We start from the raw sequence: 24,484 nt of genomic DNA on the forward strand, positions 1-24,484 counted from the left end.
GGTACACCACGGGAGCCGCCTAAGGCCGGCGCCAAGCTGCATCTGACGCCGGCATGCCGTTCAGACCCCGGCACCAAGCGCCCGCGGGAATGGGAGACCGCCTGCCTAGAATTAAGATCGGCCGCGCACTGCTCTGGCTCCACCATGCCACCGCCCATGAGATCTCTGACGCACGTGTGATGAGCCGCCGTTCAAAAGTGACTGTACTGTGCGGAGCGCGGAGCGCACTTCGATGGCAAAGTGGGTGGCGCGGAGGATACGGCGCGTACACATGAGCGTGATTGGTTGAGTGAGCATGCCCAGATGGCCGGCCGGCCGGGCTACCGCCCCTCGACGGGCAAAAACAGGAATCAGGAAACGAGAGTCCAGCCGGGTTGCCAAGAAATCGGCGGGCAGAGCGGAAAATTCCCTTTCCGGCATCCGGAGGCAGAAACCGCAACCGCGCGACAGAATCTGATAAGGCGAGAATCGGACGGACAGAATCAGATCGAGTAGGCAGAAACGGAAGCTGGGTGAGGAATCCTGCCCGGAGGCTGAGTGCGTGGAAAGGGGACGGGCAGAATCAGATCGAGTAGGCAGAACCGGAAAAGGAGAGTGAGAATCAGAAGAAACGGTAAACGGACACGAATCCCTCTCGAGCCTCCGCATACAGAATCCTGTCTTGGGTGGCAGAATCGCTAGTGCAGAATCCTCAGGCGTGGACAGGGTTCTCCAAGACTGACAAAACGATGTCGATGAGCTTGCTCATCCCGGAGTGGTTCGACCCCACGCAAACCCGAGACGGTGACGGGCGTTGTCTCGGTGGTCTCAGGCCCAGTGAGGTAGTGCATCAGACCTGTCCCGGATCCTGCTGAACAAGCTCCTCTTGTAGCTCGATCGGTCACACCGCCATCGCCGTCGGGGAGAGGGGGGATGACACTGCTTCTGCAGCGTGCACCTCGATCCTGTGTACCGTGTTTGTTATGACCCCCCCCAATGAACACACCAGTGAGGGAGGGCGAGACGATCGAGGGGTCCCGTACCATGCGGAATCGACCCTATCAAGTGCTCAAGTGCTACTCCGTCGGGCTCGCGTCTCCCTGCCCACGCGGGAGCTGGGTGGAGCGCAGTGTGTGTGTATATGTCTGTGTCTGTGTCTGTGTCTGTGTCTGTGTCCCTGTCGTGTCGTGTCGAGAGCTAACTCTCGCACTAGCCGCTCTCGCCCTCTCTCGCAAGCCTTTCTCGCGCTTTCGCCTCCGCCGGGCCCGGCCCGCACCGCGAACGCTCGACAGAACCCGGACGATCGGTGCGTGTTTGCTTGGCGAGCCAACGCCCAACGCGCAGCCCGAGAGACCGGCGAGAGAGTCGAGAGATAAAATCTCCGCAAGAGACTAGAGAGAGTCAGGCCGCCCGCAAGAGAGTCAGCTGTCAGGCCGCGCACAGCGCGAACTCCTCGCCGTACTGAGCCTAGCGCAGCGCGAACTCGCCGTCTGAGCCTAGCGCAGCGCGAACTCGCTCCTGTTCATAGCTGCGCAACCCTAGCCGAGCTCCATTTTCGCCTGACTGGCACTAATACGCGAAAACAGAAAGCCCCGCGCGCCGCGCGCCAAAAACCGGCGGCGGCGCCCACCAGCATAAAGGCGTTGCGCTCGGAAAAGAATTCTTAAGATACAAGCCTCTCTCACAGCACACTGGCACGACAAAAGAATTCTTAAAATACAAGCCACACTTGACAGCACACTATATAGGACGGCCTACACACCTCGCGTACGGCATTGGTGTGCCTCGGGGCGCTGAGGAATGCGTGGGGGCTTGGCGGATGATTGCGGGGGGGGGGGGGGGGTCGGCCATGGCTTTAAATGTGCAGGGGGGGTACCGAGCAGTGTGCGGCCGCTCCAGGGACCATCATGGCCGTCCTTTGGGGGGCGTACTTCGCGTTCCTAACGGGGTTCTGCATGTTGTATGCGGTTCACCACAAAACCAAATCCCACTCCGTTGACCATTGACGTCGACGAAGTGCCGATCTTTGGGTAAAAATTGTAATAATCCCTCGCCGCCGCCTCCCTCGGCGCCTCCGCCATTTTCGCCGGCCCCGTCGCCCCCTTCGCCCTTCCCGCCTCCGCCGTTTCCCCCGCTGCGGAGAGGATGTCGCGGAGAATGGACGGGATCGGTCAGCCTAGCCGCAGATTAATTGTGGTGACTAGGATCTAGGTCCAGCTTTTGGCGATTCCGCGGCTACCTTTCTGAGCCCCTGAGCCGGTCCGCGTGTGTACGATTTTTGTGCCTGAGTAAACGGGCCAGAACCGGCAAAACACAGCCTACAGGAGCCGTCGAGCAGTGCTCAAGACATAAAAGAAAGCCAGGATCGCGTGTTGCCGACCCACAAGCCTCCGACGTACATGCCCACCTCTCGCTCCCGCGCCAACGCCGCGCTCCGCACGCCGCCGCCGCCGTCGGCTGACAGCGCGCCGGGTGGCGAAGTCCCAAAGAACGTCCTCAAGGCGGCCGAGAACGGCCGCTTGGGACCGGTGCGATCGTGGCTGAATGTCGGCGGGAAGGCCGACACTCTCGCTGAGCGGCCCTCTGAGGTCAGCGGCCGTCAGATTCCATGCACCCTGCTGATGCTCGCCGCACAGAACGGGCACGCGCAGATTGTCGAGCTCCTCCTGAAGCGCGATGCCGACATCAACCTGCAAACCAGTCTCGGCACCACTGCGCTCAGCACTGCAGCCTACTGCGGCCGCGAGCGGGTGGTGGAGATGCTGCTGCAGCACGGAGCGGAGTTGAACCCACAAGACTCCGCCGCCTACCCGGCGCTGGCAGCGGCGGCGCAGGGAGGGCAAGAGCGGATGGTCGACCTGCTGCTGCGGCGTGGCGCGGAGATCGACCTGCAACACAAGGACGGTGACACCGCGCTGATTCTCGCCGCAGCGTGCAACCGCCCCGCTGTCGTGCTCCGCCTTCTGCGGGCGGGCGCAGACATGACGTTGCGCGACGCGGCGGGCGCGACGGCGCTGCAGTTGGCCAAGGAGGAGGGCCACGCCGAGTGCGTCCAGGCCTTCAAGACATACCTCGGGGAGGTGGCTGCGGTCCGGAGCAAGGCGCCGTCGGCCGAGGCAGGCGGCGCAGGCGCGGCGGTGGGTACGATTGCTGCGGCCTCTGCTTCGAGCGGCGAGGGTGGCGCGGAGGCCGAGCCGAGCGGCGGGGCGGTGCCAGAGGAGGTTGTGCAAACGGCTCGGCGAGGCGATGAGGCGGTTGTGCTGGCGTGGCTCGACGGCGGCGGGCGGGTCGACGCGAGGTTCGTGTACGTCTTTTCGGACAGGCCTGAGAGCGGCGTGACGCTGCTGATGGTCGCAATGGCCCATGGCCACGAGGGGCTGGCCGAGGCGCTGCTCCAGCGCGGCGCGGATGTCTCGTTGCAGACCAGCAAAGGCGCCACCGCGCTGAGTCTCGCCGCCGCGAATGGCTTCGAGAAGCTGGTCGAGTTGGCGTTGCGGCACGGCGCGGAGATCAACCAGCAAGCAGCTTTCGGCAGCACCGCGCTGATGACCGCCGCCGGCAGAGGCCAGGAGAAAGTGGTCGACACGCTGATCAGACACGGCGCGGCGATCGACCAGCAGGCCACCGGCGGCGACACCGCGCTGATTCAGGCCGCTTTCCGCGGCCACCTCACCGTCGTGCGTCAGCTGCTGCGGGCGGGCGCAGATGTGACGGTGTGCAACACGAGTGGCAAGACCGCGCTGCAGTGGGCCAAGGAGCAGGGCCACACCAAGTGCGTGCGCGCCCTCGAGGAGCATGCGGCGGCCGAGAAGGCGGCGGCGGAGGCGGCGAAGAAGGTGGCGGAGGCGGCGGAGAAGGCAGCGGCGGAGGCGGCGTGGGCCGCGGGCGCGGCGGAGAGGGCGGCGCAGAGGGCGGCGGAGGAGAAGGAGGCGGCGCGGCACGCGGAGGAGCTGCTGGCGGAGGTCGAGGCGGAGAAGCGCGCCAAGGGCAAGAAGGGCAAGAAGAAGAAGAAGAAGGGCGGGGGGGCGGGCGGGGCTGGGCCGTCGCAGGAGCCCGAGGAGGTTGCCGAGGCGCCGTCGGCGGCAGACGCAGCCGAGGCGGCGAAGAAGGCCGAGGAGGCGAGGATCCTCCTGCTTCTCGAGACGCTCACCGAGGAGAGGATGCGGTTTGGCATCACGGCGGAGAGCCAGGCGGCGGCGTCGGCAGAGGTGGCCGAGGCGGCTCGCTTGGCCGAGGAGGCGGAGGCGGCGGAGGCGGAGGCGGAGGCGGAGGACGAGGCTGCCGCAGAGGAGGAAGCGGTGACTGAGGCGGCGGCGGCGGCAGCGGCGGCGGCAGCGGCGGCGGCCGCGGCCGAAGCGGCGGCGGCCGAGGCGAAACTGGCCGTTGCCAAGGAGAGGCGCGCGGCCACTGCCGCTGCGAGGGCCAAGGCGGCGGCCGCCAGGATGGCGGTGGAGGCGGCTCAGCGCGCATAGAGAGTGCGTACGCAACGGGCATGCAGCAACAGTGAGCACAGAGTACCACGGGGAAGTGGAGGGGTGAGGGGGTGGGGTGGGTGGGTGGGAGTTTTGACAAGTGAGGTATGTGGCGCGCGGGATTGGACTCTCCTGGAGGCTGGAGCGTGTGGAGGCTGGTAAGGAATTTGCCGACCAAGGTGTCCTACCCAGTGTTTGGACCACACGCGTAACAGTACACAGTATACTGTAAAGCCGTACGTCGCCTGTCACGTGTCAGTGTGACGTTTCGTGTTTCGAGAGAGAGTGTGTGAGTGTGTGAGACTGAGAGAGCACAGAGCCGCCTCTGGGGGACACAACATATCCTTATCATATCGAAATAACATGAATTGCGAGAGATACACGACATTCTCGTTCGGTGACATGACACTGACATGTCGCGCGCGGCGCGCCGGCTCTTGGGCCATCGATGCACAGAGCCACCCATGCTTTGCATGACCGTGAGGCATGAGCCCCTCCCGCGAGCGCGGCCTCGTGGCCTCAGTAGACGCCGGGGCCGTCGTAGCAGACGTCGTACCTACAGCCAGAGGACGAGAGGTCGCCGAGAGGTCGCCGAGAGGCGGCTGCGCCGTCACAGGCAGGGAGGTGTAAGGGAGCTAGGGAGGTGCGCGGCGGCACTTCATCGACGGCTTGGAGGGGTGCGTCAGCGTCTTGCACTCGCCGGGCGACATCGAGACGTCTGGCCCCACCTCGCACGAGGTCTCCGCCTGGAGAGGGGCGAGAGAGGGGGGAGGGGCGGAGGGCGAGGGGGGGCGAGGGGGGCGAGGGGGTGGCGAGGGGGTGGCGAGGGGGTGGCGAGGGGGTGGCGAAGGGGTGGCAAGGGGGTGGCGAGGGGGTGGCGGGTTGGGCGGGGAACTGCGCGCCTCGCTGCAGGCGCCCCAGCCAATGTGCAGCTTGTCGTAGCTCGCGAGCAGCACCTGCTCTCGAGGTCATCTCGGGTGGTCATCTCGGGTGGCCTCGCGTCCTCTCGCATCTCGTCTCGCCCTCGGGCGTCCCAGGGTGTGAGGCAGCTCGCGGCTCCGCGCCTTCATCACGCGCAAGTACGGCACCGTGTAGCCCTCGTGCAGCGGGCAGCCGCGCAGCTTGAGGAAGCCGACCTGTTCACAGCCAGAGGTGTGAAGAGGCGCTGCTCACACCAGCCGCGCAGCTTTAGGAAGCTTAGCTGGCGAAGCGTGTCTTGTGCGGTGTGGTGTGTGTGCCGCTGTGGCGTGGCCTTCCTCTCCTGTCTTTCGTCCACCCCAATTGCGCCGGTGTCTGAGTCTGCAGGCCGTGTGTCAAACTATCGCAGCGCACGTCGTTGTGCAGCGTGTCGCCCCCCATCTCGAGGCTCAGGTGGCAGGTGCCTGCGTTAATCAACTAATTAATGAAGGATCGTTGATTAATTAATCTCGAAGCTCAGGTGGCAGGTGCCTGCGTTAATCAACGAATCAATTAAGGATCGTTAATTAACTAATCTCGAGGCTCAGGTGGCAAGTGCCTGCGGACGTGTCTCGGACGTGTCGTGGACGTGTCCTGGAGAGGCCGCGGCGTGGTGCAGGTCAGCGGTGCGCCATCGTCGCACCACTGGAAGGTCTTGGCGTCGCCTGGCGGGACTGGCGGGACATGTCAGGGACGTGTCGTGGACTAAACCTAGGAAGCGTCGCTGGAAGGGTCTTGGCGCTCGCCCTTGGCCGAGTTGATGTAGAATGGCTTGATGAGCTGCTTGCCGCCCTCGCCTGAGCTCGGGAGGGCGGCGGTGGCCAGAGGGCAGCGCTGGTGCGGTGAGGCGGCGAGGGAAGCCGGCAGCGAGTGATACGGGGGAGTGGGCGCGGAGTGAGGCAGGGAGAGGCGGTGGCGAGGGCAGCGGCGGCGGGAGAGAGGTCGGAGGAGAGGGAGACAGAGTGAGTGGCAGGCACGCAAGCACGAGGAGCACCGCAGCCCGTGTTGGACGGCGTCACCGTGAGCTTGACGTGGTCTCGCCTGCGGGGAGCAGGAGGGATGGAGGCGAGGCGGGGACGTTGGGAGGGGAGAAGGGGGAGGCGGGAGAGGCGGCGGGAGACGAAGAGGCGGCGGGGTGGCGCACAGGGACGGATCAAAGTAGAACGGATTCGCCTTGTAGCCCTACGGCACAGAGTCCTCGATGCGTCACGTGAGGGCAGCCGTGGTGAGGGAAGCGGCGGCGAGGGCGGTGGCGGCGAGGGTGGCAGCGGCGAGGGCAGCGGCGGCGAGGGCGGCGGCGGTGACATGGAAGAGGCGGTGAGGCGGCGGCAGTGAGCGCCTCGCTGAGATCGGAGCCGATGCCCGTTGGGATCTGTCCGAGGGCCTCGCCAAGCGATGGGATGGGCGTCTTGCCGGCACGCGATGAGTCTGTCCGTTCCTTCGCTGGAGCGCCGGAGCGTGAGATGGACGCGCCGAGGAGAGCGCCGGCGCTGAGGGTGAGGCAAAAGGCTACGATGCGCTTGAGCGTGCTGCCGGCTTGCTGCGGCACAGCCGTGCCGGTCGTCAGAGGGAGGGACTCCATGCGATGTTGTTGGTCCTAATAAGGTCGCGCCAGGTGATGGCGCTCTCCTCGAGGTCTCGAGGAGTCGACCCGCCCCGGCCCCCCCCGGCCCGGTGGGGGGTACCGGTAGAGGTTGGCGTGACGCGATCCACAGCTGCTCCTTAGAGATTTAGGTATGGAGCAGCGTGAGCAAGACTCGAGCCCCCGCGAGGTTCACAGCGGAGTCGGGGATGTGAGGGGGGGTCTGTGTGTGCATACAACATGCACATGCACATGCACATGTACATGTGCACAACACGACATGTGCAACATGCACAACATGACATGTGCATGTGCATGTGCCACACAGCGATGGAGCCGGTTCCCGGTCGGTGGCAAAAGGGAAAAATCGAGGCGTCTTCGGTGGATCCGCCCCGTTGTGCGTTGACGTGCTTGCTTCCCAACCAGCAACCTGGTAACGAGCAACCACATCTCACGCATGGGCATGCGTGTCCATGTGCATGTGCATGTTGCGATGCCGATGTTCATACGGGGTGTGGAGGGTGAGTTGACCAGGGGTTCTGCGCTGGGCCCTCCTGCTCGGCTCCAGGCGAGTAGACAAGTGTTGTCATCAACAGAGTAGAAGAATCTGACCTCGGGGCCGATATGTGAGTTGTGACCGTGGGTCGCGTCCCCTCCCGATTTCCGTCAACTCAGCATCCACACTCTCTAGAATCATATACGAGTATCTGCATGTCCATGTGCCTTGCTTTTCTTTCTTGCGGCGGGAATGGGGACCATGAAACGTGCACGCGTATTTTAGTCTATGGCTTGGGGAAGTGTAGATCTTCTTCGAGTTGCTGCGAGACACAGACAATCACACAGACACGACACAGGACACACACACACACACACACACACACACACACACACACACACACACACACACACACACACACACACACACACACACACACACACACACACACACACACACACACACACACACACACACACACACACACACACACACACACACACACACACACACACACACACACACGCACAACAGGAGATGGCGAGTGCGCATACCAGATGCAGATGTCCTGAGAGAGTGATCTGTTGTCTGCCTACCTCTCGCGCCGCGCCACGCCAGCGAGCTGCCACACACACTTACCACGAAGGCAGGGCCGCTGCGACAGCAGCAGCGGAGCAGGCTCGGCCCACTACTAAACGCGCCACCGCTGCTGGCGATCAGACTCGTGCGCTCACACCACCGCCACCTCGCCTGCCTCCTGCGACGGGGCCAGCAGAGCCGCGCCGCCGAGCGCCGCCTGCAGCCGCGCTACATCGCCCTCGTCGAGCGCCTGGAGACCACAGTCGCGGCGCTTGAGCCTCTCGCTCGGGTGAGACTGCGGCACCGGACCGCTTGAGTTGTGTGGGAAGCTGTCCATCGCTGGTCTGGGAGGTGAGCCTCTGGGCTGTCTAGATGGGAAGTGGGTAGCCTCGAGCGACGCGAGTCCGACCAACCTCTCGTCGGCGGAGACCACCCGGGCGACATCCTCGCCCGGCGCAGACTCGCACAGGAGGAGGGCGGGGATGTCAAAGCCGACCTGCTCACGGCCACGGGCGTGACGAGACGCAGCTCACAGCAGGAGCAGGAGCAGGGGCGGGGAGTCGAAGCAGACCTCGTCTGTCCCTTCCCCCGTCTTGGTCAGGCCAGTGGCCGTGACGTACGTGTGCGGCACCTGCCAGCAGGGACGCACGGCGGTGCCAATGCGGCGCCGCGAGGGAAGCGCGCAGGCTACAGCAGCGGCACGCGCAGCCGGGTGGTGCGCGCTATTGCTCTGCTTGCACGCTCGGCATCTAGGGCGCCGGCACGGTTGCGGCCTTGTTTCGCTCGAGGGCCGCCGCCACAGCCTCTGCCTCGGCGGCAGTGGTCACACCTTCCACAACGAAGAGGTCGGGAGACTCGGTCGCCGCCGCCTGGAGCTGCTCATCGAGGATGCCGCCGCTCAGGTCGCCAGCCAGGTGCACCGTTGCGCACACTGCGGCCGCGCCCTCGCGAGACTCTCGCAGGGCGTTGACTGCCAGCTGGCAGAGTAGCGCCGTGAACTCCTTCCGCTCGCCATACGAGACGCCTTACGGGAGAGCGACGCGGACTGGTCGAGGCGGCGGCAGGAGGAGGAGGCAGAGGCGGGGATCGAAAACGGTAGGGAGTGATCGGGCTTCGGGGGGGGATCACAATTAAATAAATACCGAGCCGGGGGATGCAATAGCGCATCCCGGCGCCGCCGCGGTAGAGGTGCGTCTCAATCTTGGCCAGCGACAGGATGTCCTCTGGCGGGCTGCCCTGAAGGGTAGGGAGGCCCGTCACGGCACCCGGCAGGTCCGGGTTCTCGCGATAGGTGGTCCCGATGGAGTAGTATGAGAGATCGTTGTCGAGGTCCAGTGTTTCGAAGAAGTTGGAGGACTCGAGGAACGGGCGCGACGTCGGCAGGGCCGTGCAGACGCCAGCCGCGCCGCTCTGAAATGTTGACGCAAACTTATCGCGTAGCAATTGTCAGGCGCCCGCCGTGAGAAAGGGAGGTAATCTCCGAGTTGTTGCGAACGGCGAACCGCGCGCCCTTGGAAAACAGGTTCGCGCCGAGTGGCATGCCTTGCAGGCTCAAGTGCGCGGGCGTGGAGACCGCGTATGCTCTTCGTGATGGCTTGGCGAATGTGGGGGGGTGTCGGAGGGGTGTCGCCGGAAAATCTTTTTTTTTCGCGTCAGCGGACCGAGGACTCCATCGTAGCGGGAAGGGCGGTGGTGCTCACCGTCCAGACTCAGTGAGCTTGTCGTTGAGCGGGTCGACGGGCGATCCGCTGCCCGAGCCGGCCCCGCCAATGTGCAACGTGGTCAGCGCGAGGCTGGATCGGCGCTGATGTAGCGAGGTCATGGGTCACAGGAGAGGCGCCTGTGCGGTCGCATTACCTCCCTAACAACGCGTCCGTGTAACAAACTCCGGCAGAACCCATGGGTGGGGCGCCGGCCAAACCCTCTAGTTTTCCGAAAAAAGAAAGACTGGCGGGTAGTAGCGAGCCGGCCGTGAATTCTGTTGCTCCACTCTCCCTCACGCCCGGCAGCCGCGCTACATCCTCGGGGACCCACCCAGTCAGTACCGAATGTCATGCGCCTTTGAGGGCGGCTGTGCTCAGCAGCCCACTGGACTGCACGTGCCTCGGCGGTGCGCACAGCCATAGGAGAGTCATGGGGGGCGGAGGCGTGGGAGTCAGTGCGTGGAATCGAGTGGAACCTGCTCCCTTGCTGTTTTGAAAGGCTAGCCGTTTTCAACACGGCGACTGTGCACCTCGCTATACGCTATGGTTCTCCTCGTGACGTGGTATGCGCAGTTTCAGGCATCAGGGTACTCGAAGGCTCGAGATATGTCATAGTCTGAGGGTTAGGTTTCTGGAGCCTCGGGTGCTTTAGGCTTTTGATCGGGTCAGGGGAGAGTGCGACTTTTACCACTTTGGTCGTCTCGGAGCGCCCAACTTTTAGCATGTTTCAAAATTTTCTTCGGCGCTGCGCGCCGCGGGTGCAGCAAGTACTAGCTATCCCTATCGTCCCGCAACGGCAAAGTAGTTCCCGCACACTATGGCTAAAAAACGAATGCTGCCGCTCGCCCCTCGAAAGCGCCCGCCGGTGTGTGTCCAAACATGTAGCGCTACAAGTTTGTGACACATAAGGACGCATCCTCCCACAACACTTCACCCGCTGGCTTGGTTGCAGCTGCCGAGGTACCATCTGCCGGCTTGGGGGGGCTAGTGGCATTCGCCGGAGAGTAGAATGTCCAAAATTTTCGCGCGCCTGCGGCGGCGCGACTTTTACCATTTTGCCCCGGGCGGGCCCACTTTTGTCGTTTTGCCCCAAATCTACGGCTAGCCGTGCTTTTAGCGTTTTGACCCAAATCGGCCGAACTTTTAGGATACCCTCAGACTATGTGAGATATGTGCCCCGGGACGTCGCGATGCGGACGAGGGGGCAACAAACCTCCACACAGGCAGTAACAACGTCCTCCCATCCCTCCCTTGGGTTGTCTGTGTTCTTTCTCTCTCTTAGTGCCAGTAACAACAGAGAGTAGACCGAGGAGCATGGGCTGAAGAAGAATGAATCTTCTCTCTCTCTCTCATGCGTCACATGGGCTGGGGTGAGAACACTTGAACAACATCACAACTAGCGCAGGCTGCGCACGCTCTCGCCGCACAAACGTCTCCTCGTTCCGAATATAATAGGGTGGGAGCCCAGCGGCCTTCGTTTACTTCATGTTGAAGCCGTGGTAGGTGCACCCCTCCTGCTCCACCTTGTGCAGGCGCGAGCGCGCGATGCCCTTCGCCTTGAGCAGCGCGTGCATCTTGCCGATTGCCTCCGGCGACGCGACTGGCTTGCGTGAGAAGAGCCACAGGCCTGCGCGGCGGAGGAGGGGCGGAGCGCGGTGAGGGTGTATGCGCGCAGTGCGCGGGTCCTGCAGCCAGAATGCGGCGGGAGCTGTGCTTTCCAGCATCTAGGGCCGCGGGCCCGCGTTGTTTACGCCCGACTCCTTTGTGGTGCAGCCGTCCTCCCACTTCACGTCGGGCTGCCCCCCGATGACGACCGCCCAGTCGTAGCTCCCGTCGGCTGCCTTGCCGATGCCCAGGATCCAGTACGGCCCGGCTAAGATGTTGGGCAAAAGGCAGGGCGCGACGGCGAGGCGAGACGAGTCGGTTGTGTTGACGGCCCGCGCGCAGAGCGTCATGTTCTTGGCGTTTGTCAGCGGGCCGTTCACCTGCCGGCACGCGCCGGGAGACCTCTCGCCAGTGGCACCGAAAGATCTCTCTCTCTCTCTCTCTCTCCTCCCGTGCGAGCGCGAGCGCAGTCTTCTACCTCCGCCACGGCTAGGCCGCGCGCCTGGTCGTTGTTGGCGTAGTTGTACACCGTCGCCACCTTGCCCTTGAAGAATGGTACCGTCTTGCCCTCCAGATTGTACGTGGCGGCGACGCAGTAGTTGGAGGTCACCGGCTGGAAGTCGAGCACCTGCTGCTCCTGAATAAACCAGCTCTTGCGCACCCACTCGGCGAGGCTGAAGTCGGCCGAGCCGACGGTTGTGACCGTTGGGCACGCGTCGTGGCCGGGATTCCAGGCGGGCAGGGCGAGGAGCGCGGAGAGCATAGTGATCGCGCTGGTTGGACGGATTGAGGTGGCGTGTTGGCACCACGAACTCCCGTTTCTTTTTTGCGTGTTTTCTTCATTCTGATTTTTCGAGAGGACCGGTTTGATTTTTCTGCTGTTGGCCGGCCCAAGCCAGCGAGCAGGGCCAGGCCAGGGCCCAAGTGACGCTGTGCGCTTCAGCATCCGACCTCCGCCAGCACCGACGAATGCTCCGGAGGCGGATGCTCACGACCGCGGCCAAGGCTGCTGCTGCGGCGCCAGCCGCGGCCGGAGCGGCCGCCTCGCTCGCTGGGAAGCCGACCCTGCTCAAGTCGGCCGCGATTTTTGGCTCCGCGAATGCGCTCGGCTTCGGCATCTCTGCGGCGACGGGCTCTCACCTGCACCTCGACCTCATCGGGACGGGCGTCTTCGCCGTCGCGGCGGTCGCCACTGCCGGCGCCGACGCCCGGCAGCGCTGCTCTGCGGGCGCCGTCGCGCTGTGGGCCGTGAAGCTCTCGTCCTTCCTCTTCTACCGCGCGCTTCAGACGCAGCACGACGGTCGACTGACCGAGATCCTGTCCACGACGAGCGGCGCTGCGGGCTTCTGGTTCATCTCCTTCGCCTGGGGCTGGGTCGTCTCTCTCCCGCACACGATCGCCGCGGGCGTGCCCGCCGGACGGCCACGCTTCGGCGGGCCGTTCGACGTGCTCGGCGTCCGCCCCGCTCGCGGCGGCGCATCAAGGGTGTGGGCCGCGCCTGGCTCACGGTTCGTCTCCTGTGTGAGCAGGCCTCGGCCTCTTTGCGGCGGGGCTGCTGACCGAGACGGCGGCAGACTACACAAAGTGGTGCTTCAAGGCCGACCCTGCCAACCGCGGCCGCTTCTGCGACGCCGGCGTCTGGGCCGCGTCGCAGCACCCGAACTGGTGGGAGACGCAGCTGAGATGCAGCCGAGATGCAGCCGAGATGCAGCCGGGTCGCATCGATTAGGCGAGATGCAGCCGAGATGCAGCCGATCTTCACATGTGCATGTGCATGCACATGTGCATGCACATGTGCATGCACATGTGCATGTGCATGTTGCACGACATGCCCCTGAGATGCCACAGGTTTGGCAACCTCGCCCTCTGGAGCGGCATCTTCCTGCTCAACGTGCCCACCCTCGCCGCCGACTTGCCTGCCGGCGCGGGAGAGAGAGCGGGAGGAAGCGAGAGAGAGAGAGAGAGGGAGAGAGAGAGAGAGAGGAGAGAGACGGGGACGGGGGAGAGGGAGCGAGCGAGCGAGGAAGCGAGGGAGCGAGAGGGACGGGAAGGAAGGAGGGAGGGAGGGTGGGTGGGCTCCTCGCTCTGCGCCCAACGGCTCGGGGTGGTGCAACCAGGTGCGGGCTGGCTGCGGCGCGGCGCGAGACTTCTCGGCGGCGCCGCCTCGCCCCTCTTCCTCCTCTCTCTCTTCTACGGCCAGGCGACGGACGCTATCGCCAACCAGGCGGAACTGGCCCGCAGGTGCGGCGCGCCGGAGGGCTGCAGGGGAGGTAGCCGACGCTCGTTTGTTAGGCGGAGCTCGCGCGCAGGCGCTACGCCTCCGACCCGCGCTACGCCGCCTACGAGCAGCGCACGCCCCTCGTGGTGCCGACGATCGCCAGCCTCGGGCGGCTCTTCGGGCGCTGACGCGGTGTGAGCGGTGAGGTCTGCCGTAGCACTCAATTAGAGAGGTAACAGGAAACAGCTCTCGACTCTCTCGACACACTTCCGGACACATGCGCCCCCCGACAAGGGACGAGCTTGCAAGCGTCAAGCGACAACCGAGAAATGTGGCGGGTTTATCTCGTCCTCAGCTCCTGAGTCCTGACTCCTGTCTCACACACGCACACCTCGTATGGTGTTAATGGACATGCGTCTACGTGTAGTTTTGCAGTGTTGTACACCATCGTGAATAAATTTGCACCACCGCCACGCACCGCACACATGCACAGAAACACACAGGGTTACACGCCCCACCCCCCCGCATGTGCACTACTCCCATTTGAACGCCGCGTGCAGTGACACGCTGATCAGCGCCCCCGCTCACAAAACACACAGACGCACGCACCACAAACCATGTCTGAATGCTCGATCGTTGTGCGTACCGGAGCTCCACCGAGCGTATAGAGCGGGGGAGCAGAGCCCAAGGGGGTCCTATCCCCGGTCCCAGCATCGCCGCACCGCGCCTCTCGCTCGCTCGCCCTCCGCCTCTGCCTCTCTCGCTCTCGGAGCAGGTCCGCTCCGGCCCCCTGAGTGCAAGCTGCGGCCCGTCGGCCGTCAGGGCGCCCGCCCATTCACGCGCGGCGCCCACTGGTGCGCCGAGATCACGCCGGTCGAGTGGCCAGCCTCCCAGTCCAGAGTCGCGCAGATGTGCTCGAGCTCGGGGTCGCGCTGCTCCTCGCAAGGCATGCCCTTTGCGCCGTGCAGGTGGCCCACCTGCGGACGGCTCAGAGGACGTGGGCGCGTCTTCCTCAGCGGTCTGATCACCGAGTGATCGCACCCGCCGACAGGATTGGATCCATTGGTGGCGGAGGCGAAGTGAAGTGGGCGCGATGGGTGGCGTGGAGGGTGGAGGGCGAAGGGTCGCGTGGAGGGTGGCGCCGACCATGCCGCACGTCGCGCAGTAGTCGCCGTGGACGAAGGTGCCAACGGGAACACCGTGCGACGACTCGCTGCTCGGTGCAGTGGCGCGCTTGAGCGGCTGCGGCACCTCAGCATCGGAGAGTGCGACGACAACTTTGTCTCCGCGGAGCTTGACCGAGTGCCACGCTGGGCTGCTCTCAGCTGCTGCCTTCGCCGCAAGCGCCGCACGAGCCTGCCGGCCCATGCTCCAGGTCACGAGCTTCGACATTCTGCGGCGGCGACTGCAGAAGAAGCAGGTGGAAGCGCGCCAACAACGGGCACCCTGGCAAGGCACCTGAGGCAAGAATTCGCGCGTATCGCGGGCATCAAGAAACCCTCCTCCCATCCCTCCCTTGGGTTGTCCGTTTTCTTTCTTTCTTTCTTTTAGAAACCCTAACGCGATTTCCGCAAAAATCTAAGAAACCACGGCGCGCCGCAGGCGCGGCCCCAAGAAAGGGCCCACACACGAGTGTGAACAGGAAGCCCCGCGCGGGCACCTCGTAAGCACCTCGCGCAAGAATTCGCGGGGTTTGTGTCGCGTCCACCGATTTCCTCAACTGCGGCGGCGAAAACAGAAGAACGAGCGCGCCAACGGGGCACCTGGACCCCACCTCCCAGCCTAGAAATAAAAAATGGAGCACAAATTTTGTGCCTCCCAGATTCTAGAGCGGCTCACACTGAGCCTGGGCCGCTGCGATTGTGTGTCATGTGTCCAAAACTAAAAGCACTAAGGAGGGGCGTCAATCACTAGGCCGTTGGGACGCGCACCGGGCACCGCACCCGGGCCAGGGGTGTAAGGGCATCGGCGGCGCCGTGCAGGTACCGAGGGAGTAGGCTAGCGCTCGAACAAGAAGAGCCGCGCCGAGATCTCGGGCCCCTGGACCCGAAGCACAGGCGGCTCGTAGAGAACTCGCGGCGGGCGCTTCGGGGACACACACAATGCCAGCAGGGAACGGCAACCTCGTCCGCGCGGTGCAAGCCCAGACGAAAGGGCAGCGAGAGAAGAAGAGCAGGCGCTACTCGAACCTCGATGACGAGCAGGGGGGTCCCGAAGCGCCGCTCGACATCGAGCAGGCCAAAGCGCCGCCGCCCCCGCGAGCCCTCTCGTGCGCAATGTGCTGGCCGCTGGTGGCAGCCTGCACTATGCTTGTCGCTGCCGCCGGTGTCAGTGCGATGGTCATCGCCGCCCGGCTCTCACAAAGCCTCATGGCGCTGGAGGCTCCCCTCCCGCCGCCACCGTCTCCACCGCAGCCCCTCCCGCCGCCGCCGCCTTCGCCGTTGCCGCGGCCGCCCATGCCGCTGCCTCCACCGCCGCCGCCGTCGCCTCCGCCCGAGTTGTGCCTAAGTGGCTTTCGGGTGGCGGGCGTGCGCCTACAGCACCTCATCGCCGAAGACGCTGGCGTGTGGGGCGGCAGCTGCACCTGCCCCGATGGGCAGACCTTTCAGGTCGGCGACCACACCAACTTTTGCAACAGCCTCGCATGCGAGGGCGGCATCGGCGGCCCATGCCACCGCAACGACAACGGCCCATGGGTCACTCGTCGGGGCGAGGTAAAGTCCGGGCGCAGCGTCAAGTGCGTCACCGAGGTGCCGCCGTTTCAGCTCGAGGTGCGCAGCAAGGCGGCAGCGGGGCCATCTTGGGCCATCCTGGCTGGTCTTGAGGCCGCCCCCGAAGAGCCGGAAACCGCCGCCGTACTTCGCGCGTCCGAGTGGGCACGGACTGCCAACGGGACATCGTGGCTCCGCTTCGATGGCCACGTCTGTCAGATCAACGCCGATAAACTCTGCGTTGACCTCGTGCTCAGGCGCCGCGTCCCCCTAGCAGTTGCCCGACTTCCTCCCCTCGCAACCCCTCCCGCATCCTCCCGATGCGCCTCCCCTCTAACCCTCATCCACCCCCCTGCTCCCTCAGCGCCGCCTCCCACGTGCAAGCGTGTGCACCCGCACCCCACTGGGGGCATGCGCGCTTCCTGCTCGACCTCGGCGCCGGGTACAAGCTCGAGGCGGAGCGTCACCTGGCGCTGCCGCCGCTGCCGCCGCTGCCCCCGCGGCCGCCGGCGCCGCCGCCGGCGACGCCGCCCGTGACCCAGCATCTAACGCAGTACACGTGCGACCGCATGCTCGCCGACCCCCACTCGCTCTTTCGCAAGATGTGGGGCGTGCAGGCGCGGCGCCAAGGTCGGCACAGCCAGCCGTCGTGCTTTGACGTGGCTCGCGCCCATTGGGGCCAGCGCGTCTCGAGCGCGAACTCCTTTCATGATATCGAGCAAGGCGTCCACTGCCACGAAAACTGGTACGCCGACTCGCACCAAAACAGCGGCGATTTTGGAGACAGGGGGGACGCTCCCGCGCTCTTGGGCCACGATACAGACATCTACAACGTGTGCGATGGCCGAGGCGATTGCGACCGTGCGGGCTACAACATCCTCCAGCTGCGGCCCACGTCGTCGGCGTTCGCAAACGGAGCAGTGGAGTGGAACACTTGCCGGAACTTTGAGTGGCAGGTCTGCGCGGCGAGGGGACGCTTGCCGAGGCAGGGCTCTAGAGCGATCGTCTTTGCGACGGCCCCGCACGAGCTCTGGCTGGATGGGTCGCACGGCTCGACCAAGTTTGGCGCCTGCAGAGGCTACGCGTTGCAGACTGGCCGGTCCGGGCAGTGCAACCCCGCGACGGACTTTGCCAACGGCGACGTTTTTTTCCTCGAGGTCTGCGTCTTCGCCAAGATCTGCAGCAACGCGGCCGAGCTGTTCCGGCTCAACAGGGGCGACATGTTCCAGTGCGAGTACAGCCCCGAGGGGTTTGAGCGACTAAAGGCGTTGTTGGTGGAGGGTCCGGCGCCCGAGCGGAAGGCTCCGTAGGCTTATAACGCGTTTGTGGCTTAAACGTCAGAGGAGCTCTCTTGCGCGTCTTGTGCATTGTGTGGCGTGCGCGCGTGGCGGAGGCGGTGGGGTCGAGCGGCCTGAGGGCCTGGGCGCTGGGGCGTGGGGGGTCGAGCTTCAGCATAGGGCTTCTACGTTCTAGGGTCACCCACACCAACCCAGCGCGCCCGCGGCGGGAGAGGCCGGGGGCTCACAGGGCCGACCGTACACATTAATACCGATACGGCTCTTTTTGCTGCGCGTCCGTCTAACCCAGAGAGCCCCATCAGAGTGGGCGCCATCGGCAGGACAGCTGACACCCTGGCATCATTCTCGCTCCGTCCGGAGTGCGGCCATATGCTCATGAGCACGGCATCTACGGCCCATCAGATCCAGCCGCGTCGGCCACGGCGTCGGCCGCCGCCTCCGCCTGCGCCTCGGCAGTGTCCAGCGGCGGCGAGGTAAACAGCAGCGAAACGAGCGCCACGACCACGGCCAGCGCGGCGGCGGCGGCGGCGGCGAAGAGGGGCAAGCTGCTGCTCTGACGAGGCGGCGGGTTGGCGGGGGGCTTTGCAGGCGCGGCGGCAAGTGCTGCTCCTTCCCCGCGCTCTGGCGCCGGCTCTGTCTCGAGATGTGCGGCCGCCTCGGGGGCGAGCAGCGCCTGGGAGGTAGGGAGAGAGGGGCGGGTGTGTGTCGGGGAGCAGAGGGGGGTGTCTTGGTCCTTCTCGCAAGGGGAGGAGCGCGGCGGGGGGCGAGCGAGAGGGCGGGGAGAGACAGAAGAGGAGAGAGGAGGAGAGCTGGACAGGAGAGGAGGAGAGCAGAAGAGGGGAGGGGAGGGGAGACGCGGAGGAGATGAAGGAAGAGGTTCGTGCGCGTGCTAGGCGCCTCGAGCGTCCCCTCGCCCACCCCGTCGCCCAGCCCGTCCAGCCCCGCCGCCAGACTCGGCCCGACGATCTCGCGCACTCGCTCGGCAAAGTCCGCCTGCTCAAGCAAATACCCATTTAGCAAGCGCGCCCAGCTCTCCCGGCAAATACCCAGCTCACGCACCAAGCTCACATACCAAGCTCTCCCCCGTGCACCACTCGCCTCTGCGGTGAGAGTCCGCCGCGTGGTACGCGATCTGGCTCATCTCGGCGCATCTCGGCGCATCGCGGCTCATCTCGGCTCATTTCCGCCGCGTCGTCTCCCTCAGCCACGTAGTCGCACAGAGACAGCCCGCCGCCCACCGCAAAGTGCGCACGCCGAGGCAGCGCCCACGCCCCCGGCACGGCCGTCGGCAGCGGGTCGCGCGGGTCCACGCCTCCGCCCTCCTCCTCCTCCTCCTCGGCCAGGTCCTCGAGCAGCAGCGCCACGCGCCGCTCGAGCGAGCAGGCGAGGTCGCGCCTCAGACGCCGCACCCCCTCCTCCACCGCCTCCTTTGGCGCCGCAAACGCGCGCCCGCGCACGACGCCTCGCAGCCGCACCGTCGCGGCCGGCCCGCGCGGAGCCGCCTCGCCCAAAAAGTCGTCCTCGCCGCCCTCCGCGCCGCCCTCGCCCGCCGCCGCCTCTGCGGCACGGAAGGCGCCAAACAGGCGGACAGAGTGCGGCGCGCCGCCCTGGGCGAGCTGCGAGCAGAGCGCGCCCGCGGGCCAGCACGAGCCGTCGACCGTCGCCGTGGTGGCGTCGAGGCAGCGGAGCACGGGCGCGAGCTGCATCTTGAGCTGCGCCAGCTGCGGCGGCCCGCCCGCGCCCGGAGGCAGCAGCCGCAGCTGCGCCTGCACCACCCACGCCGCCTCGAGGCAGATGAGCCGCGGCGGCGAGATCGTCGTCTTGAGCTCGATCGGCTTGAGCGAGGCCGAGCCGGCGACGAGGGCGCGCGCGGTCGCTTTGCGCGCGTCGCTCGGCAGGAGCATCAGCAGCGACTGCGTGCCGTCCGCCTCGCGGAGCCGCTTGAGCGCCGCCGCGAGCACGGGCCGCAGCTTGGCCTCGTGCGAGGCAAAGGCGCCGCTCGGCGAGAAGAGGTACGCGCCGACGACCGCGATCCCGCCCGGGAGCATGTGCGACACTGCCTCGGCGTGCGTGACCATCCACGACGCGTCGACCTGCGGCGCGCCGTCGTCCTGGCTCGGCGTCGGCACAAAGTGAAGCACGGCGTCGGCCTGGGCGCCGACGTGGGCCAGCAGCAGGCCCGTCTCGAGGGTCGACCGCCTCTGCAGCGACTCGAGGTGGTCGGAGAGCAGGCTCTCCTGGATGGCTAGAGAGCGGGACATGGCACAGGATTTCGGTCTTTGGGTACCCGGGTATGAGGTCAGAGCGGGCTCGCTAAAAAAAAAATGTTCAAGTCTTAAAGTCAAAACACAACGCTCTGCGGTTGGTGCACCCCTCACACTGACACATCTTGGTTTGATCGTTCCTGTACGCCTCGGTACAGACCCTCGCTCTGAGCTCACTACAACGGGGATAAGCGGCGGACGACGCGAGGCCCTTTATCTTTAGATAGAGCAGTTTGGTCGGAGGGCGCCCGGGTCGCCCCGGAGCGGGCATGATTGTTTGTGTCTGTGTGTCGCTCGTGCGTGTCGTCATCATCTGTCTCGCGTCCACCCATACCGCGTTGGTGTCCAGTCCGAGCCTGGATGTTTTCACCTTTCTCCCTCTGTATGTTGGTAGGGAGGTGATGAGGAGTCAGTTAGCGCGGCGGGCGGTTAGACGTTTCGGAGGCTTCGGCGGCTGGAGCGGAGCGTGTCTCATTGCGTCAGCCTACCTACCTATAGGGCTTGCAGCGAGCGGAATTCACATAAACGCACAACCCCGGGCCCCGAAAAGCGAAATAGCACAGTGACAGTCAGACCTGGTGACCTCTGGCAGTGCGGAAACGGGGCCCCGGCTCTACTAGTCTCTACTAGCACCGACTTCCCGATCTAACCCGGTCTAACAGAGGGCAGATTTGGAGAGATCTCGAGGAGTACATACAGATAGACCCTCCAATCATCAGAAAATTCCAACCTGATCGGCATCGTGCCCTGAGGCTAACCTGCCCAACCATTTCAGGGCGACGAGTAGTTGTGCAAAAGAGAATTTTACTACGAAGCTCTCTCGCACAGCCACGATTCACACAACAGGCAAAGCGAGGACGAGACGGCTTCTAATAGAAGCCGTCGTCCTCACAGAAGCCGTCGTCGGAATCGTGCCTGTGCAAAAGAGAATTTTACAACAAAGCTCCCTGGCACAACACTGGGCACGGGACTGGCGCGCACTGGCACTAACACAGGTACACCAAAAGAGAAGAAGCTCCTACAACTTATCTACGATATCACGTGTATCTAAGAACGAGAAGGGAGCGTGTGGAATGACGCCGTGAACGGCGGATGGCATATACCGGTGGTAGGATAGGCTGGGCGCAACAAAACCGGGATCAGCGCGACGATGACGTGCATCGCGCCGCCCTGCGCGACGCCGACGTGCGCGCCGCGCAACGTCTACATCGACGCGGGCGTGAACTGGTGCAACACGCTGACGCTCAACCAGCGCGTGCCGCAGGCGCGCGGCCGCACGAACTGGCACGTCTTCGGCTTCGAGGCCTCGCGGCGCATCGTGCCGTTCGCCGACCAGTGCGCGCGCGCGCTCTCGGCCGGCGAGCCGCTGCCGGAGCCGCCGCTGCCGCCGGCCGGCAGCTCCAAGGAGCTCGCCAAGTACGCGTCCTCGTACAACTGCTCCATGCCGCAGCTCGGCCTTCGGCCAGAATCCTTGCACGATGTCAAAGTCTACCGCCGGCAGCTGCTGCTGCCTTGTATGATCGGCGCGCTCGCGCAGAACCTGTCGCGCGTGCGGCCCGTGCCAGCGCTGAGCGCGCCGGGCTTGCTCCGCGAGCGGCTTGCGCTGGGGAAGCGCTGCACTGTCGCACGCACCAGCAGCTACGTCATGCTCCCGGCCGCGGCCGGCGAGAGCGAGGGCACGCTGGCGATGGTGGACAGCGACGTCGGGCTCTTGGTGGGCGGGCGCACGCTGTCGAAAATTCCGCCGCCCTCGACGGAGAAGTACCGCGTGGCGATGGTCGACTTCTCGGCGTGGCTGCGGGCCTCGTTCACCGAGGCCGACTTTGTCATCCTCAAGATGGACGTCGAGGGCGGCGAGCACAAGATCGTGCCCAAGATGGTCGCGGACGGCACGCTGCGGCTCGTCGACGTGTGGCTGTGGGAGTGCCACCACATGCCGAACTGGATGAACTCGCCGTGCTTCAAGCTCAAGAGGATGCTCCGCGACAACGGTGTCGGGACCATCTACGAGGACCCGTACCCATTTTGAGCCGCCTTTGCAGCAGGGAACAGTCGTGAGAGAGATTGCGCAGATTTTCACTCGAGACTCGACGCAAGCACAGCCCATCCATGAGCCCATCAGTCATTACAGGATATCGTGCATGCCATGTGTCGTATGCTTGTACGCGTGTGAGACGGCCCTAAGGCGTCTGTAGTAGAGCAGCTGTACGGATGGACCGGGCGGGTGCGCTGGCACAGTCGCGGAACGCCCCGCCGGCCGTGTCGGGTCGCCGTCTTACATGTATTTAGCCCCGCTCGACCCCGCGCTCGCTTGTCCGTTCGCGTTTGTGCGTTGTCGGGAGCGGAGCTACACCGGGAGCGAGGTGCGCACGAGGCCTCCTTGGGCTCTCGTCCTCGGGCGTGGTCCGGACATCGTGTCGTAGCTCTTAGGACCCGCGGTCGTGCGCATGCATTCGTTCGACTTTTCTCGCACCAGCACCCGCGGCACGCTCTCTTCTGCCTCGTCCTGCGACGCCGCCGCCTACCGGTCCGGCTTGTTCTCGCGGCTTCTTTCGCCTTTCGGCGCCAGTCCCGTGCCTAGGCAAGGGAGTTTCGTTGTAAAATTCTTTTTTCCTGAGGACGACTTCCTCTATGGCGAGGGCGACGGCTTCTAAGTGGGCCGACAAAATTCTTTTTTCGCCCTGCATCCAGGCAAATCGTTTGGGGCCCTAATCTTCGCTCTTTATGCCTGCCACAAGGCCTGGTGCGCCAGGACAGTCGTCCACAACCTCTAATGCCTATTTCCACGACTTGAGCGAGGCCTCGGCGGCCAACAGCGAGGCCTCCGAGTCGGAGCGCGACGGCAGTGAGGTCTTTGACGAGCAGGACGGCGACCTTTCCGAGTCTGTGGCGGAGGAGGAGGAGGAGGAGGAGGGCGGGGAGGAGGAGCCCTTCCCGGAGAGTATCGGCTTGCATCGGGTCGACACGCTCGGCTCCTTCTCGGAGGAGGTCGGCGCCGCCGAGGTGTCTCCTGACGCTGGCGATGCCGCTGCCGACGCTGCTCCTGCGGGCGAGGCGCCGCCCGTGCCAGGGCGGCGGCTGTCCATCTCGGCCATGTCGACCGAGACCATCTCTGCCGCCAGCGAGTACCTCGCGACCACCCTCGGCGCCGTCGAGACGCCGCGGCTCGCCGGGGCGGCGCCGGCGGCAGTGGCGGCCAGCCTACCGCTGCGGCCAGCTCATGGCAGTCTCGACGACCGGCTGGCGAAGCAGTCGGGCGGCGGCGGCGGGGCGTCGTGCTCCGCCGGCGGCGACCCGAGCGGGCTGCCGCTCTCCGTTCGCCGTGTGGACACGCTAGACCTGCTGCAGCTGCCCGACGGCGGCGTGAGCCCTATGCGCGACGCGGCGGCGGTGGGGGAGAGGGCGGCGAAGCGGCCTCGGGAGGGGGCGTGAGGGAGAGGACGGGGAGGGCGGTGGGGGCTGGGGGCGGAGGGGGTCTGATCGGCTGCTCCACTACTGCGCAAGGCCGCGTCTGCAATCAGCGGTCAACGGGGGAGCGCCACCGGGCGGGAGGGGGAGGGGGGGGGGGGGGGGAGTGCGGGCCACGTGGCCTAGGGCCCGGGTTCGCTGCTCGGCTCGGCTTCTCCAGCAAAGCCACCGCTCGGGCCTCTTTCGAAAGCAGAGGTGGAGAGCGGGTCGGCTGGAGCGGGGGCTTGTTGTCTTGGGCGCGGGCACAGTGGTCGGTGCAAGTGACACATTCACACTCATTGGTCGTTCAATCTTCATACCAATATACGGCTACCGAGGTCTCGAGAAGTCTGGCAAGATGTAGAAGCAAGAGCCAAGACGGGACTCGGGTCAGTCTCGCTCTCGGAGTCTGTGGAGTAAATAAATAAGCAGGCACCTCCAGGAGCGAGGCGGATTGGCTTTTCTTTTCCAGTGTGATTTTGATTTTGAGGCTTTCGGAGGCTTTGGAAAGGAGGTTCGCAGCACCCTGAGGGAGGCGGCGAACCAGCTGAGCAACAAACTTTCGCACGCTCAGCACCTGGACGAGGTCACATGGACCACCAAGAACTGGCACGGGCTGCAGATGCAGCGCTTGTCTGTCGTCCTCCACACCGCCGTGGCGTGGCAGACGGTGAACGAGCTAGCGTGCGGGGAGAGCGGCATTGTGCATGGTGCGGAGTGCATTGCCGTTCTTAACGGAGTCGCTTAGGCGGCTCCGGTGGTGAGCCGGTGTGTGTGCCAGTCCGCGCCAGTCCGCGCCCTTGTCGTGCCAGTGTGCTGTGAGAGAGGCCGGTCTTACAAGAATTCTTTTCCAGCGCTCTGGCGCGTGAGCGTTGTGAGGCCGCAATCCCGTGCTTAGCGATAGGCAGGCACATCATGTGGGTACTCAGGATCACTCGTATGATAATGTCAGCACGTAGCTACGCTCGCGAGGGCGACCTAAGCACCTAAGCACCCTAAGCGCCCCCCCCGCTTAGGCCGCTTAGGTGCTTAGGCGGTCTCAGAGGTTGTGGGACCTGGGGCCCGCCGGGCCTGGGGCTGTCGGCTGAGCCACTCTCCGGCTGGTGGCTCTCTACGGAGCGTTTACACAATAGCTCGGCACCCTGACCGTGGACTCAGCCCCCTCGGTATCTG

General features: G+C 65.0%; 8 protein-coding genes across 8 annotated transcripts; 4 read left to right on the top strand and 4 right to left on the bottom strand.

Annotated features, from left to right (window-relative positions):
* Positions 1–1,838: 1,838 nt before the first annotated feature.
* On the top strand, positions 1,839–4,451 carry EMIHUDRAFT_103481 (hypothetical protein; the record flags this gene model as incomplete). Its single annotated transcript, XM_005766788.1, has 2 exons — positions 1,839–1,946; positions 3,876–4,451. The coding sequence occupies 2 exons, from the start codon at positions 1,839–1,841 to the stop codon at positions 4,449–4,451; spliced, it is 684 nt and encodes a 227-aa protein (XP_005766845.1).
* Positions 4,452–4,786: 335 nt separating this feature from the next.
* Positions 4,787–7,025, bottom strand: EMIHUDRAFT_451817 (hypothetical protein; the record flags this gene model as incomplete). Its single annotated transcript, XM_005766789.1, has 10 exons — positions 6,748–7,025; positions 6,553–6,590; positions 6,403–6,449; positions 6,155–6,205; positions 5,968–6,073; positions 5,784–5,833; positions 5,516–5,587; positions 5,354–5,407; positions 5,109–5,197; positions 4,787–5,007 (listed from the first exon to the last, which is right to left on the bottom strand). Coding segments are annotated over exons 1-10 (969 nt in total), but the record flags the coding sequence as incomplete, so codon positions are not given.
* Positions 7,026–11,036: 4,011 nt separating this feature from the next.
* Positions 11,037–12,160, bottom strand: EMIHUDRAFT_436925 (hypothetical protein). The gene is made up of 3 exons (XM_005766790.1): positions 11,876–12,160; positions 11,507–11,753; positions 11,037–11,395 (listed from the first exon to the last, which is right to left on the bottom strand). The coding sequence occupies exons 1-3, from the start codon at positions 12,134–12,136 to the stop codon at positions 11,247–11,249; spliced, it is 657 nt and encodes a 218-aa protein (XP_005766847.1). The 5' UTR covers positions 12,137–12,160; the 3' UTR covers positions 11,037–11,246.
* A 102-nt stretch (positions 12,161–12,262) lies between these two features.
* On the top strand, positions 12,263–14,043 carry EMIHUDRAFT_356657 (hypothetical protein). Its single transcript, XM_005766791.1, is given in 6 exon segments — positions 12,263–12,826; positions 12,903–13,038; positions 13,222–13,295; positions 13,491–13,597; positions 13,666–13,985; positions 14,000–14,043. The coding sequence occupies 5 exon segments, from the start codon at positions 12,343–12,345 to the stop codon at positions 13,777–13,779; spliced, it is 915 nt and encodes a 304-aa protein (XP_005766848.1). The 5' UTR covers positions 12,263–12,342; the 3' UTR covers positions 13,780–13,985; positions 14,000–14,043.
* On the bottom strand, positions 14,037–14,952 carry EMIHUDRAFT_356659 (hypothetical protein; the record flags this gene model as incomplete). The annotated part of the gene is made up of 2 exons (XM_005766792.1): positions 14,037–14,568; positions 14,738–14,952. A coding segment is annotated over one exon (151 nt), but the record flags the coding sequence as incomplete, so codon positions are not given.
* A 2,786-nt stretch (positions 14,953–17,738) lies between these two features.
* Positions 17,739–19,873, bottom strand: EMIHUDRAFT_356661 (hypothetical protein). The gene is made up of 3 exons (XM_005766793.1): positions 18,788–19,873; positions 18,498–18,593; positions 17,739–18,273 (listed from the first exon to the last, which is right to left on the bottom strand). The coding sequence occupies exons 1-3, from the start codon at positions 19,859–19,861 to the stop codon at positions 17,989–17,991; spliced, it is 1,455 nt and encodes a 484-aa protein (XP_005766850.1). The 5' UTR covers positions 19,862–19,873; the 3' UTR covers positions 17,739–17,988.
* Positions 19,874–20,992: 1,119 nt separating this feature from the next.
* EMIHUDRAFT_356662 (hypothetical protein) lies at positions 20,993–22,157 on the top strand. Its single transcript, XM_005766794.1, has one exon. The coding sequence runs from the start codon at positions 21,015–21,017 to the stop codon at positions 21,891–21,893; it is 879 nt and encodes a 292-aa protein (XP_005766851.1). The 5' UTR covers positions 20,993–21,014; the 3' UTR covers positions 21,894–22,157.
* Positions 22,158–22,588: 431 nt separating this feature from the next.
* Positions 22,589–24,059, top strand: EMIHUDRAFT_211876 (hypothetical protein; the record flags this gene model as incomplete). The annotated part of the gene is made up of 4 exons (XM_005766795.1): positions 22,589–22,746; positions 23,092–23,186; positions 23,459–23,592; positions 23,784–24,059. 4 exons carry the CDS (start codon positions 22,589–22,591, stop codon positions 24,057–24,059), a joined length of 663 nt encoding a protein of 220 aa, XP_005766852.1.
* Between the last annotated feature and the right edge of the window lie 425 nt (positions 24,060–24,484).

The sequence above is a fragment of the Emiliania huxleyi genome (genome assembly GCF_000372725.1).
Source record: "Emiliania huxleyi CCMP1516 unplaced genomic scaffold EMIHUscaffold_50, whole genome shotgun sequence".
NCBI classification, from domain to species: Eukaryota; Haptophyta; order Isochrysidales; family Noelaerhabdaceae; genus Emiliania; species Emiliania huxleyi.